Raw genomic sequence first — 13,219 nt, forward strand, 5'->3', positions numbered from 1 at the left:
TAAATTTAGGGGAAAATCTTGTTTTGTTCACATATAAGCCACATCGGACCATAAGCCACAGCTTTTTAAATGTTTAATTCCCATTTTTAAGAGATTATACACAAAGAATATTGTCAGGAAAGAGATGGTTCTTTGGGGACGCATACCTTTTTCTCCCCAGTGACCGTGTGTCTGGTCACATCCCTCCGCCCAGCAAAGTGGTGCTGCACAACAGCGGTCCACAGCCTTTATACGAGTGTATAAGTCATCACAAAAATCACGAAGAATCCATAGATACGGCACACCGGATGACAAGCTGCAGGGTTCAAAAGCTTGTGCAAAAAGTAGCGGCTTATTGTCCGGGAATTACGGCAATATTGCTGTAGTTTATGCAAAAATTGTTTCTTCTGATCATGAAATAGTAATGCATCATCATTGTTTTATTTTATGACAGTATTCAAAATTAATTACAATTATCTAAAAAATATATATTTAAAATTGTTAAATAAGTGCAAAGTTGTTTTGGCTTCAGGCAATAATTGAAGTAAAAAAATAAATTAAAACAGTTACAAATATAAAAAACCTTTACACTACAATTGTGGGGTTAGAAGTACTAACACAAACTAATTGAATAACTGTACTAAGATTGTATTACATGGAATGGAAACACTGTTTAGGAACTAAAAACCTACTTCAGGGAGGTTTATGCACTTGATGTGGCTAAATATATTTGAAAGCATTATGACATAATTATTGCAGATTTTCATTGCAGTCCTACTATGAACCAGTGAGCCTTTTAAAGAAATAAATACTGCCTCATACGAAACAAAGACTTGGGAAAATATGCATATCTAATCTAAAATAATCAAGGAATGACAAAAAAAAAGACTTTTTAGTCCATGTTCTGTTTATGATGTAAATGATATTGGGGATATTTTATACAGCACATCTTTGGAGAGGAGCTAAGTGATTTCCAAAAAGGAAACATCACTCTTTCACTGATTGTCGCTCCTTTATGGAGCCTCCTCGATTCTCGCTCTTCAATACAAAGCAGATATTAAATGGAGCCAATGTGATCTTACAATAGGGACACATGATATTCACGTCAATTGTATAAATTCTCCAACACTGAACTGTATAGCCTTCCTGACAGACACCTTCCTGGTGGGAACTGTGCCACGTCTGTGTGGAGATACTTTAAGGACACGGATGACAACATTTTATGGCGAGTGCAAATTATGCTCTGCAAAACGGATGGTTAACAACGACCAATGAGTTTCGCGAGCCCTGTCGCCCGCTTTGCTCCATGCGCGCAGTTTGGTGTGGCATGTTTCTTTGATGGCCAGGAATAGTAGATATTTAAATGTTCATATTCTGTTTGTGTTTTGTATTTTACCATGTAATGTGCTCATAATAACCTTAGTGATATGACCCCAAACTGTGATATCAATTTTAGTGCCGTTTTTCGTGTTGAACTAATTGCTTGTGGGTTGAGCAGATGAAATTGTGTTGTGGGTAAACGTGTCAGTTTTGTTGTATATTCATTGTTTCCGCATTATTTTTTCCACCCATTTGTTGTGTAATTAATGCTAACGTGCTGTTCAGTTAAATTAGTGGACATGTCATGGCTGTGCGAACAGCTTGATGAAGAGGACTGTTTAAAGACCAATTCTAATTGAAAACTGACATTAACTGGTCCATTTGTGTGGCATGTTGGCACTGACCTATGCAGTAGCAGAGGATGACTGACAGCAGCACAGCCACGGTAACTGCAATCAGAGCGGTGCACTTCCAGGAGCAGTGCTTGGGCGACTTCTTGAACTTGAAGGCGCCACGAGAGAGGCTGCTGCGGGGAAGCGGGCGCGCCGGAGTGGAGTACACTGTGCCCGTCGCCATGGTGTAGCCGGGGGCTGCAGCGCCGAAGAAAGGGGTGCTTCCTGTTCCCGTCTTAAACAGGAAATGCCTGTCAGATAAGGAGAGTGACATATTGATATCATAAAGGTCAAGTTTTGATAGTATGATGTAATGCAACATATAATTAGTATATGATTTCAAAATGTCAGCAGAAGGTAACCTTGATTAACTTGTAATAGAAAACTACAGTAGATCACATAGTATTGCATTGTAATATCTATGTGTACAACACTGATACAATCGTGTTAAATATCAATATCGCAATGGATGATCATTGGTACACTATTGACATACCAGCATTAGAGGTGAACATAACACGACTTGTCAGGGTAAAACATGATGCAGCAGCATTAGATACTGCAGCACATCAACATCAATATACAAGTATCAATGTAATCAAATGTCGAAAAAGGTTGCGGAATCATATTGTAGGCTAAACCAAGTTTCTCGCAGCTGCTGGTGTGCTTTTAAAAGTCAGCAAACAGTAATATTTTCAATATTTTTGTGCTATTTAACACTGCCTTGGTTTCATAACAGCATGAGACAGACACGTTTAATATTCATGAATAATTGATACTGCTGCCCGCAAGCCACGCGATGTTTGAGTAGCGTCATAAATATCGATAGTTCCTAAAAAATTATTGTCCAGATCTAAATCGCCGCCATAATCCAAAGGACTAAAGTGTTGTGAAAATGAAAACAAACAAACAAACAAAAAACAATACGTCATAAATACAATGGACTCTCCCGCCTTGCTCGCTTGACCTTTTACGCTCAGGCTTGTGCTAATAGCCTATAATACCTGCACTAATTAAGAGGCTTTAATCAAAGGCATTACGCAGCTATCGTCCTATTAACTTTTAAACCCCAAGTGAAAAGCTCTTAAGTAAATAAATTAAGCCTTCTTGCCAGTGCTTGTAGACTAATACTGCCAATGGCCACAGGGCTCGGAAACTGGACCTGCCCGCGGACTTTGCGGTCAACACTCTACAATACTGTCTGCAAATGAAAAAAATAACAGCCAAAACTTCACGTCTCTTATTCTGTGATATGCTAACGCATGTATGTATGCATGTATGTATGTTTTTAAGATTCTTGTGCTACCTCTAGTTGCACTCTGTCTTTATTTTTCAAGACTTTTGTGTCAACCTCAGTTGCTCAAACTTAGTGAACAAAGCATGGCATCAGTGTCCTACTCAAAAAAGCCCCCAAAAAACGCAGATTAGCAAATGCGATGCATCGTTCACTTCTTTCTCTCTGTGCTTTCATTTCAGGTTTTTGTACCACATCTAGTATAGTAGATAGAGAAAGCGCGACAGAAAGTGCAATACAAAAAAGAAACACCTGAAAATGACGTACAGAAAAAAAAGTGAAAACTAAGAGTGGCACAGGTTTGCTACACAAAACGATTGAAAAAGAAACCTCCACTTTCCTGCTTCTTTTTCCAGCTTTCGTGCAACCTGTTCTTGTATTTGGTGCTTCCTTTCAGACTTTTGGTCCACACCAAATGCATTCTGTGCTTCATTTTCAGGCTTTTGTGGCACCTCTAGTTGAACATTTTCTAATTCTTCAGGCTTTTGCACCACCACCAGTTTCTTTTACCATCTCCAGGTTGTCTGCTTCTTTTTCAAGGCTGTCCTGCCACCATCAGCTTCACGAGGCATGATGTTTAAGCTTTATGCGGTTCCACTCTGCTACCTTTGCACGATTCTGCACTACCTCCAATTAAATTCTGTGCTTCCTTTTCAGGCTTTTTTCCACCCTTCAAATGAATTATCATTCATTTCTCTCACACTGTTATTTTTTTCAGGCTTTTGCGCTTCTCGCTGCTATGGCGTGCCGTGTAAAATCAGTGTGCTACACAAAAAATACAAAATAGCACTGAGCTGCAAGGGATTTCCCCATAATAGTAAAGTAGTGGCATTTTCGGCATTATCAGCTAGCCAATTAGCATTGAGTCATGGTCGTGACTGCCTGTTGACTAACTTCTTCACTGTCGCGCCTCAGAATTGAATAGAATAGAAAGTAAAAAAATTACCCTGAGAAACTCATGGTTCCAATTATTTTCACCACAGCTGCCGTAGCTCTCTTTCTTGAGTGGCCTCTCTAAAATAGAGACGTTTCAGTACTACATGACAAAAACTGCTGATGCGCACTTCAAAATACAACAGTAATTAATAGCAGTAATTCATTTTTGTTCACTGATGGTGAGCAAATTCTCTCCATTGATTCTGAATGCAGCAAGTAAAAAATGATTCAAATCATGGTCACTACTGCAACCACTTGAATGATTGTATAGAATTCAACCTCCTTTCTCACTCTACGTTTTTTGCTTTATGTTGACTTTTAGCACCCTGTAGTAGTATAGAGGATGGTGGGTTGCCATGGCAACTGATAATTCATAGACTAACCAACAAAGTCGTACATTTGCTCAGCAATTATTTACACAGCATCTGTAAAGTCTATAAATTTTCAGGTTTGAATCCGACAAGAATCAGCACTCAAAGAGCATTAGCGCAGTCAATTAGAGGCATCGTCTAAAATCCACACTATGAGCCTCACGGCGTGTGTCACACACTCTCAAACACACAGAATGACTGCCTTACTGCTCCAATTAAAAGTCTTTTTTTCTGTAAAGTAGGACATGGGATGAACCTCGAACCAGCTCATGCATGCGCTACATATTGTGATCAATGCTGGAGCGCGGAGAACAAATGTCACACTTTGGACCCGTCTGGCATTCCTTGGCCGGCCCCCGGATCAACGCAAGCTGTCGACACGCATATGGCGGGGGGGGAATTCCGTTTAAAGGTTAGTGTGCATCACTCCTGGAATGACAATGTTCCAGGTAAGTAGGTGGGAGGTGTTGTTCCCATTACTATTGGCTGGAAAGGAAAGCTTTTGTGACAAAAGGACTGTGATGTGGAGCTTCCGTGGTGCATTTGTAGTTCATCTGTTCACAGAGTAATAATGATGTAGATGAAGTTTGCTTCCAGTGCCAACCTCTATCTGGCTTGCCACCATATGTTTGTCACCTGTGATCAAAAGGTAGCTGGAAGAAAGAATGGCAACTGAATACAAATGTCAAGTGCAACTTTAGCCTCTGGGATTAACCACTCCGAGCTGCCATGGTTTTGTTATTTGTGATCAAAAGATAGCTCGAAGGAAGAAAGACTGGACAGTACAGCTGTACACTGTAGTGTTGGTGCCCAGCTAGTAACTGACTGCTAGCCACCACATGTACTGTATGTCATGATTAATTCGTTCACTGACATAAATTCAATCACTTTATCAATCATCGTTCGTCAACTGCAATTCAATCATTTGTCACCGAAACAGTTATTTAAGAAGTGGTTTTCAATGGGTGGGCATGAAGCAGGTCAGGGCATGAAATTGTCTGTGAAACTCAGGTTGGTTAACCACTGTAATTATGTTTTCCCACCTCATGTAAATGGCTGTGTTACATCTATAATCAGTCGAACAGCACTGTTTTTCAGTAGAAGACAAAGATTAGGGTCTGTTAGTTTTTACCAAATAAAAGTGCCATATGTTTTTCTGTCACTTTTGGAAAAATTGCTTTTGAAACCAAGAAAGGGGCACTGAAATATTCTTATGTAGCTTGGGCAATACCACTTGGATGATACAACAAACCAAAGGGGGGCATGTATTGATTTATATTCAGAAATAAAAACTTCTTAACTGTTTTTTTTGTTCTTTTACAATGCCTCTCTCCAACTGTAGGGAAACAGCCCCTTCACTTAGTGATACAGTGGCATGCAGTATTTTTTCCTTCCTAGTGTGGCGTTGGTATTGTCCTCAATTTTACTTTAATTTTTAAATACGCAAAACACCTCATCATTGAACAAAATAAATGTTGAAAACTTTTAATGAGTCAACCTAATGGGTTTGTAGTGACAAATCTGACAGGTGCTGCCTGAGATTTGAACCAACAAATCTGCAGTATACTGGTTTGAAAGTGGCGTACTCTGCTGAATGTCCACACCTAAAAATAAAAAAATTACATCACCTTTGTCTAATGCTAATGTCAAAAGTATAAAAAAAAAAGTTTTAATCCTTTCTATGTTTGTGTTCATTTAAAGAGAATACACTGAAAATGAAACGCTGTCGGACACAACGAACAAGCACCACTGCACATCAATTGATTAGTGCCGGCTTGACGCAACATGGCGCATCGCTATGCTAATCCGACCAGCGGCGAAGGCAAAGGGACAGCCGCGTAAACTGATGAATGGTCTCACGTTTAAGAGACTGGGACCTGCACGGTTGTCCATCCTATTGGGACGATGGTATCAGAAGAAAAGGCCAGTGGCGCTCTGCCGGTGACACAGCTTGTCATCAACTTGACATTTGAAAACCAGTCACAAAAGACGGAACAAGCGAGTGGGTGGATTTGTCCATGGCTAAGCTGCACATGAAAAACACTCGAAACAAAACCAATTGAAGTCGTCCTAAAGGGTAATCCGCAACTCGGACTCTAGCTCTTAGCTAGCAACAGAATTGCGTGGCTGGAGCTTTGTAAAACACAACAAAAAACTACAGTTGTAGCATAGTGACACAGTATCTTCATTTCCTAAAAAAGAAAACAATCAATGTTGTGCTTTCCGAATAAGAAAAGCTGAAAAAAAAATCAGGAAAGGTATAACTGTTTGTAAACATATTGCACTTGTCTGCATTGCTCATTTCCTAGAAAGAACACAAACTGTTAATGTTATTCTTTCTTATAAAATCATTTAACTCAATATGTTTTTTTCCAGCATTGTTCTCGGTCAACATAAAATCTGAGCGCGTCCCAAGGATCGTCACCACTGACGACCTCCCACAAGGTAGCAAACCCCCTCCGACACGCTCTCGATCAATTCCACATGGGTGACATTGTCAACGGAGAACGCCTCTCTTTTGTTGCACGCATGAACGCTTCGACAGAACAATTGTGAACAACCTTCAGATGGTATTCAAGCCAAAAGAAGAGAAGCTTGTGAAATACTCTATGCGGTGTACACATGCTGTACTGAATGCTTACAATTGAGACATAGAAATTAAGGTACACTGAAATAAAAGGGCTTTGGTCTTTAGAAATGTAAATGTAAAAAGGTAAAACAACATTTGTGAGATACAAAAACCTTAACTTTGTTCATAACCCTAATCAAAGCTTGCAAATTGTAACCCAAGTATAAAACTTTTAAATAAAGCGCTGATATTTTCTTAAAAGGAGGATTCCCTGTTTGGCATGCACATACTTGATCAATAAAGCTGATTCGGATTAACTCGAAATCCGAACACTGCAGTTGAAACCCTAATTTGCCATGTATGTCACATCCCAATAAAATATTGCGCACTAACCTATTTGTGTTTAAGGTATAAAAGTAGAAAATAAACAATGACAGCTCTATATTGAGACAGTAAAGAGCATGTCAACTTCATACTTCCTGGCTTTGAATGAAATGATGGTGATAGTACGTGTCAGACACTCTGGAGTCCAACCGTCATATGCAAAAGGTACGCTCTCTGATGACTTCAAGATCACCAAAACCTCTGTCTTCTTGTGTGGAAACTTGCTTGTTTCGTCTCTTTCTGCCGCTCTTAACAGCAACAGGGATTTGTAGCATGACTGCAGGCCAATAGAAAGACTTTGGTGATATAGTTTCAAAGTGATTAAGCAAGACAACTGTGCCGAGTTTGGCCAAAGGCTGTAGGTGAGGCCATCACCTCTTATTTTGCAGCGTGCAGAGTGCAAGGGCGACAGATTACAAGTACAGATAAAGTGGATTGGCCCGCTGGTGGAATGAGGAAAGGTAGGCTGGGAGAAGAAGCACAACAATGCTTGTAAAGTCGGGAGGGCCTTGTGAATCTTTCGAGGAGTGCGTGATTGCTTCCAGTTTCCATTTAGGAGATTTAGAGCAAGATGAAGACTAAGTGTGTGTTTCACAGCAAGTCAAGTCCGTATCTGCAGTGGTTGCCAGACATGACGCAACCCCTACTCATGTCACTAGCATCAAGACAGGATTAGGTTTTCAAATTAGGGTTTCAAGACAGGGTTATGTTTTTACATTTAGGGTTTTCAATTAAGACAAGGTTAGGGTTTCCAGTTTGGATTTGAAGGTAGGGTTTCATATTATGGTAAGAGGCCAATGTGAACTTCTCAAATAAAGTTTTTAATTAAGAAGGGGTTAAGGTTTCAGGTTTTGGTTTTAATTCAGGGTTAGGGTTTCAAGAAGGCATTCAAGCATGGGTTAGAGTTTTGTGGCAGAGGTTAGGATTTTAAATTAAGGTTTCTAGTCACGCTAAGGAGTTCAAGTTTAGATTTTAAACAAGGTTTCAAACATGGTTTATGTTTTCAAATACTGCCAGGTTTAGGGTTTCAAATTAGGTCTTAAAATGGTATCAGGGTTTCCAGTTTGAATTTTACTATACGGTTTGAAGCAGAAGTTAGGTTTTCTAATTATTTTATATTAGGACTTCAAGCCTGGATTAGAGTCTGAAACAAGAGTTGGAGTTTATAGGTGTCAAATCTGGGTTGGTGTGTTTAGTGTTTTAAATCAGGGTGTCAAGCCAAGTTTTGGGTTATTGTAAATCCAAGTGTATGTGCAGGGTTTGTGTTTCAAATTAGGTTGTGTTTCATAGTAGGGTTTCAAACCTGGACTTCAAAGTAGTCCGGTTAGGGTTTGGTTTCAAGTCCAGGTTAATGTCTTACAATAACCTTCAACTTCCTCTATGAAGCATTATTTGTGCAACTACGATATCATCCCAGCAGCCATACACCACCATGAACCGAGTCCACGTCAATTGGCTGCCGGTGGGGTGGGCAGGACCCAACGGGGTTTAAGAGGGAAGCCCGCCTGTGCCATGTTAACAAAAAGCTCAAGTTGCAAAAAGCAATTAGCAGCACTGCATCAATTAGCGCTAATGAATGACGTGTTGGTCTAAATGTGTTAAACACAAGTTGCAAGCAGCTCAATATTATTGGACCAATTAACGAGAAGGTGAAATCTCACCGTGGTCGCACTGCAATGCTTTAGCGCAAGTGAAGTTGCATTCCCAGTGGTCCCAAACCAAGCAAGACCCTGACCAGCTACTGAAACTCTAACCTAAAGCACTATCCCTGGCTTAAAACCTAATTTTGAGGCTCTAACACTTGTTTGAAAAATTAACCCTAGCTCAAAATTTCGATTTCAAACCTTTCCTAAATTTCAAACCCTAAGACTTATTTTCTACACGCAAACCTTTTCTCTTGTTTGAAACACTAATTTGAAACCCTTACTTGAAATCATAATGAGGATTTCAAAGCCTTAACCTGGGGTTGAAATTGACATTGTAAATGCTCCTTTAAAACATTAAAGCAGGGTTGAAACTCTGATTTCAAACCGTACTTTGAAACACTTATCCAGGCTTTGAACCCAAATTTGAAACTACTTGGAAACCATAACCTTGTTTCACACCATAACCCAGACTTGAAACCCTGATCATTGTCTAAAATCAGAATCCTAATTTAAAAACATTGTCTGAAATCAAAATCCTAATTCTAAAACCTAACTCCAAACCTTAATACGCACTTTGAAACCCTAACTTGAAACCCTAACCCTCATTTGAATCCCTAATTTTCAACCCTCAGTCTGGCATGAAATCCTTGATTGAAACCTTAAATCTGGCTATATATCCCACTTCAAAAGCCTTATCCTTGGTTAAAACTCACACAACATTAACCCGAATTTTAAACTTGAAGCCTTAGTTACTGATTTTAAGTTGTAACTTGAAACATTAACTGTTCTTTTGAGACTGAAGGAATGGGGTCAAAATACAAAAACTCCTGCCTAGCTACAAAAACAGATGTGCTCAAACCTCATTGAATAAAGTACATAAGCAGACAAGTATATTCACATATTAAATCAATAAAAGAAACATTTTAAGCACATAATTATACCTTTATATTATACACTTTGAAATAACAAATGTCTTTTGATATATTGCCTAAATAGCTTAATGACCCTTAAGGAACTGTGTAATGCATGCCTGATGTTTTTTCTCTAAATCATGGACACGGCCAGAGTCGTCTTGACCGTTCAGTACTTGGTTGTATCTTATGTTTTGACTAATGCTAGATGCCAGTTTTTGACTACTACTGAAGGCTCTGCACAGAGGGAAATATTTTGCCTAACAAAGAAAAGATACGGTTGGAAGCATGATTAAACTAAGAATATAATGACGTAAGCAAAGACATGAAGTATCAAAAGCACAAACTTTACATAGTCAGGGAACAGCAATAGATTAATGATGTCACAGCCAAAAGCTAACATAATTTCGTACAAAATGACAAAACTGAAAGAATGAGGTACGACAGTGTATGTCTAAGATTGGAGAAGAACATTCACAGGAAGGTCACGTGGAGATAAAACCAGCAGGTGCCAGAGGGAGCCAGCCAAGGACTCGGCCAAAGATGATCGCCAAGGCCGAAAGACGGGATGGAAGACAACAGCCCCCACACACACCGAATCGCCCATAACCAGCACCCACTCCCATGGCGAACTTGCCCCACCCCAAAGACTCATCACCCATCAAACTCAGCCCACACTGGCATGTGCAACTGATATAAGCTAACCAAAGAACCTTGAACATTGCCTTTTCTGAATGGAGACTTTCCGCTCTTGAAAGGCCCAGCGCTGTATTGTACTTTCCTGAAGACAGAGCTTTCTGAACAAGAATTGTGATTGAACTCAACCAACCTGTGTAAGTCTAATTTGTGCTAAAGCATTTTCCTAAATCTGAAGAAATCAAACGAGCACGCAGTGAGTAAATTGGATAACAGGTGATTGGCAATGGCTTTTGCCGTGAGGCGCAGATAACGCGCTCTCTAAATTGTGGACAAAATCCAACAAAACCCTTACTTGAAGTCCTAACCAAGGATTAAAACCACAATTTGAAACATCACTTTTAAACCTTAAACTTTACTTGAAACTCACATTGTAAATTCTACTTTGAAACCATGGCCAAGGCTTGAAACCAGAAGCCTTTTTTTGTATGTAACCCTCGTTTGAAACCTGAAATTGAAACAGTAACTTGGAGACCTTGTCTTTAAATGCAAACCCAGGGTTGAAATTAGAATTTAAAACCCTGTTTTAAAATCCTTAGCCAGCTTTGAAACTCTAATTTCAAATTTCTAACTTTCCTCTCCCTAAACCAGCCTTGAAACTATCAATTGAAAACCCTAACCGTTGTTTGAATCTCTACCCCAGAGTTGAAACCTAAATTTTAAAGCATATTTTAGTCCACTTTTCTCCTAAAATCCCACAAGGGCACAAACTGTGCAACACATTGCAGACAAAGCCGTGCAACTGCCGCTCTGTTCTGAAAATAATGGGAAATGGAGGAAAATAAAAAATAAACAATGATGTTTTAGCGGCGCTCGTAAAAAAAGCTCAGAAAGAGAAATGGGCGCACAGTGAATAAAATGATGCTTCACCGCAGGATTTGAAGAATTAAAGTGTCTGCTTTACAGGCCACACTCCATCACGCCGTTATTGTGTCACAAATGTATCGCAAACGGTGTCGCCGGCCTGATAAATGTTGCGCGCTTGCACCCCCTTACAGTGAGTTCTTCATTTTGACTTGGAGGCCCGGGTTTATTCCGCATGCTAAATGATATTTTGTACAAAATCCAACTGAATTCTCTTATAGATATGAGATAAAACTCTTCCAAGTCAGATTAGGGAGTTTGTTAAGTGAACTCACAACATGTGACAATGTATCAATTGAGCTTGAAACGCTTGAAACCAAGCTCATGCCCAAAACCACGATTTTAAACTTTAAAACTGCATTTTTGACCTGAAGCCGTCATTTGAAGTCTTAAATATATTTTACAACCCTAAAAGAGTCTTACAAATATGATTTAAAACTGCACTGATTTAAAGTTTTAATCTTGGTTTGAAACCCTAATTTGAAAATATGCAATTAAAAAAAAAACAAGTCTAAATAAATGTGGTATGAAACCCAAATACGTATTAAGTCCTATCCCTTATTTGAAAGCCTAAATTTCTTTTCTTGATTTGAAACCTCAAATCAGGTGCACAACTCTAATTGGTATCCCTTGTTTGATAAATGCACCTCTGGAACATTGCACGGTTTTAGCCACCTTACCGTGACGCCTCCGTTACAGGTCCAGGCGTGATCAAGGGCAACACCATTCGTGTTGATCATTTGCACCAAATCCTACTCAATTCTCCCGAGAACAAGTTCTTTCATGTCAATGGTGAGACGGAGGCTGGTGTGAATCACACTGAGTCAGGTGCAAGACAAGGAAGCTTGTTCAAAGCCAACTTTACCAGGGTGCCGCCCAGGTGTGAACACGAAGATGCAATCAACAACCACATCACATGTTCGAAGCTTAGCCATGGCCTCAAACCATATTTAAGACCTTAACACATATTTGAAATGCTATTGAATCCAGTTTGAAATCCTGAACCCTAAATTTGAAACTCATCTCTTTTCCAACCTCGTTTTTAAAGCCTAACTTGAAGCACTGACCCAGGCTTGAAACCCTAATTTGAAAAGCGATTTTGAAGCCCTGAACCCGGTTATGCAAATGAAGCTGCTTAGTCCAAAGTCCTGCTGAGTACGTATGATTGTCAAGATAACAGAATAATTAATAGGACAGCACTGCTGCGCTTCCACAGATTATCACTCCAGGACATGCTGTCCTAACCCACGGCGGGATATTAGCGTAACCACGGCAAGCAAGCGAGCGATGCAGCAGTGCATGCTGGGAAGCGCGCCGCTCCACTTACCGGCTCTCCAAGGCCACATTGCTGCCCAGCACCCAGCTGTCCTGCAGCTGGACGCATTCCGCCGTGCTCTGCAAATCGGCCGCCAGGCCGGCAGCGGGCGGCGGGCTCGCGGCCCTGTGGTTGGCCAGCGAGCTGCGACTCAGGGATGTGATGGAGGGGTGCTGCTTGTGGGGTGGCGGTGGGGGTGCCGGCGGTAGTGGGGGTGGGCCCTGAGGACTGGACAGATGGTCGCCTGGAGAGAGAGATGGAGGAGGAGAAATGTTAGACATCAGTCAAAGCATTCATTTTTTTATTCAGTGTGGCGACTAATTGAAACCCCCTAGATGTTTTGAAACCTTAATTCACAACCCTGACTGATGTCCAAAACCTTAACCCATACTTGAAACCCTACTTTAAAACCCTAACCCTCTAATTCTGAACACTAACCCTGGTCAGACTTTATTGTACTTTGAAAACCCTAATCCTACATTCAAATTGAACCTAAGGTTAAAAATCCTTATTTGAGTCACTTACCCGTGTTTGAAATGTTA

General features: G+C 40.2%; 1 protein-coding gene across 7 annotated transcripts in view; it reads right to left on the minus strand.

The window, feature by feature from the left end:
* LOC148404303 (teneurin-3) overlaps positions 1-13,219 on the minus strand; it is a 195,334-nt gene that overhangs the window by 88,543 nt on the left and 93,572 nt on the right. For all 7 annotated transcript variants that reach the window (XM_088378495.1, XM_088378486.1, XM_088378479.1 and 4 more), the window contains 2 exons: positions 12,690-12,921; positions 1,704-1,942 (listed from right to left, as the gene is read on the minus strand). In XM_088378495.1, coding sequence (XP_088234621.1) covers positions 1,704-1,942; positions 12,690-12,921 — 471 coding nt within the window. The remainder of the gene's footprint in view (positions 1-1,703; positions 1,943-12,689; positions 12,922-13,219) is intronic.

Source organism: Syngnathus floridae, chromosome 1, assembly GCF_059516105.1.
Source record: "Syngnathus floridae isolate MCC-2025c chromosome 1, RoL_Sflo_1.0, whole genome shotgun sequence".
In the NCBI taxonomy this organism is placed as follows: Eukaryota; Metazoa; Chordata; class Actinopteri; order Syngnathiformes; family Syngnathidae; genus Syngnathus; species Syngnathus floridae.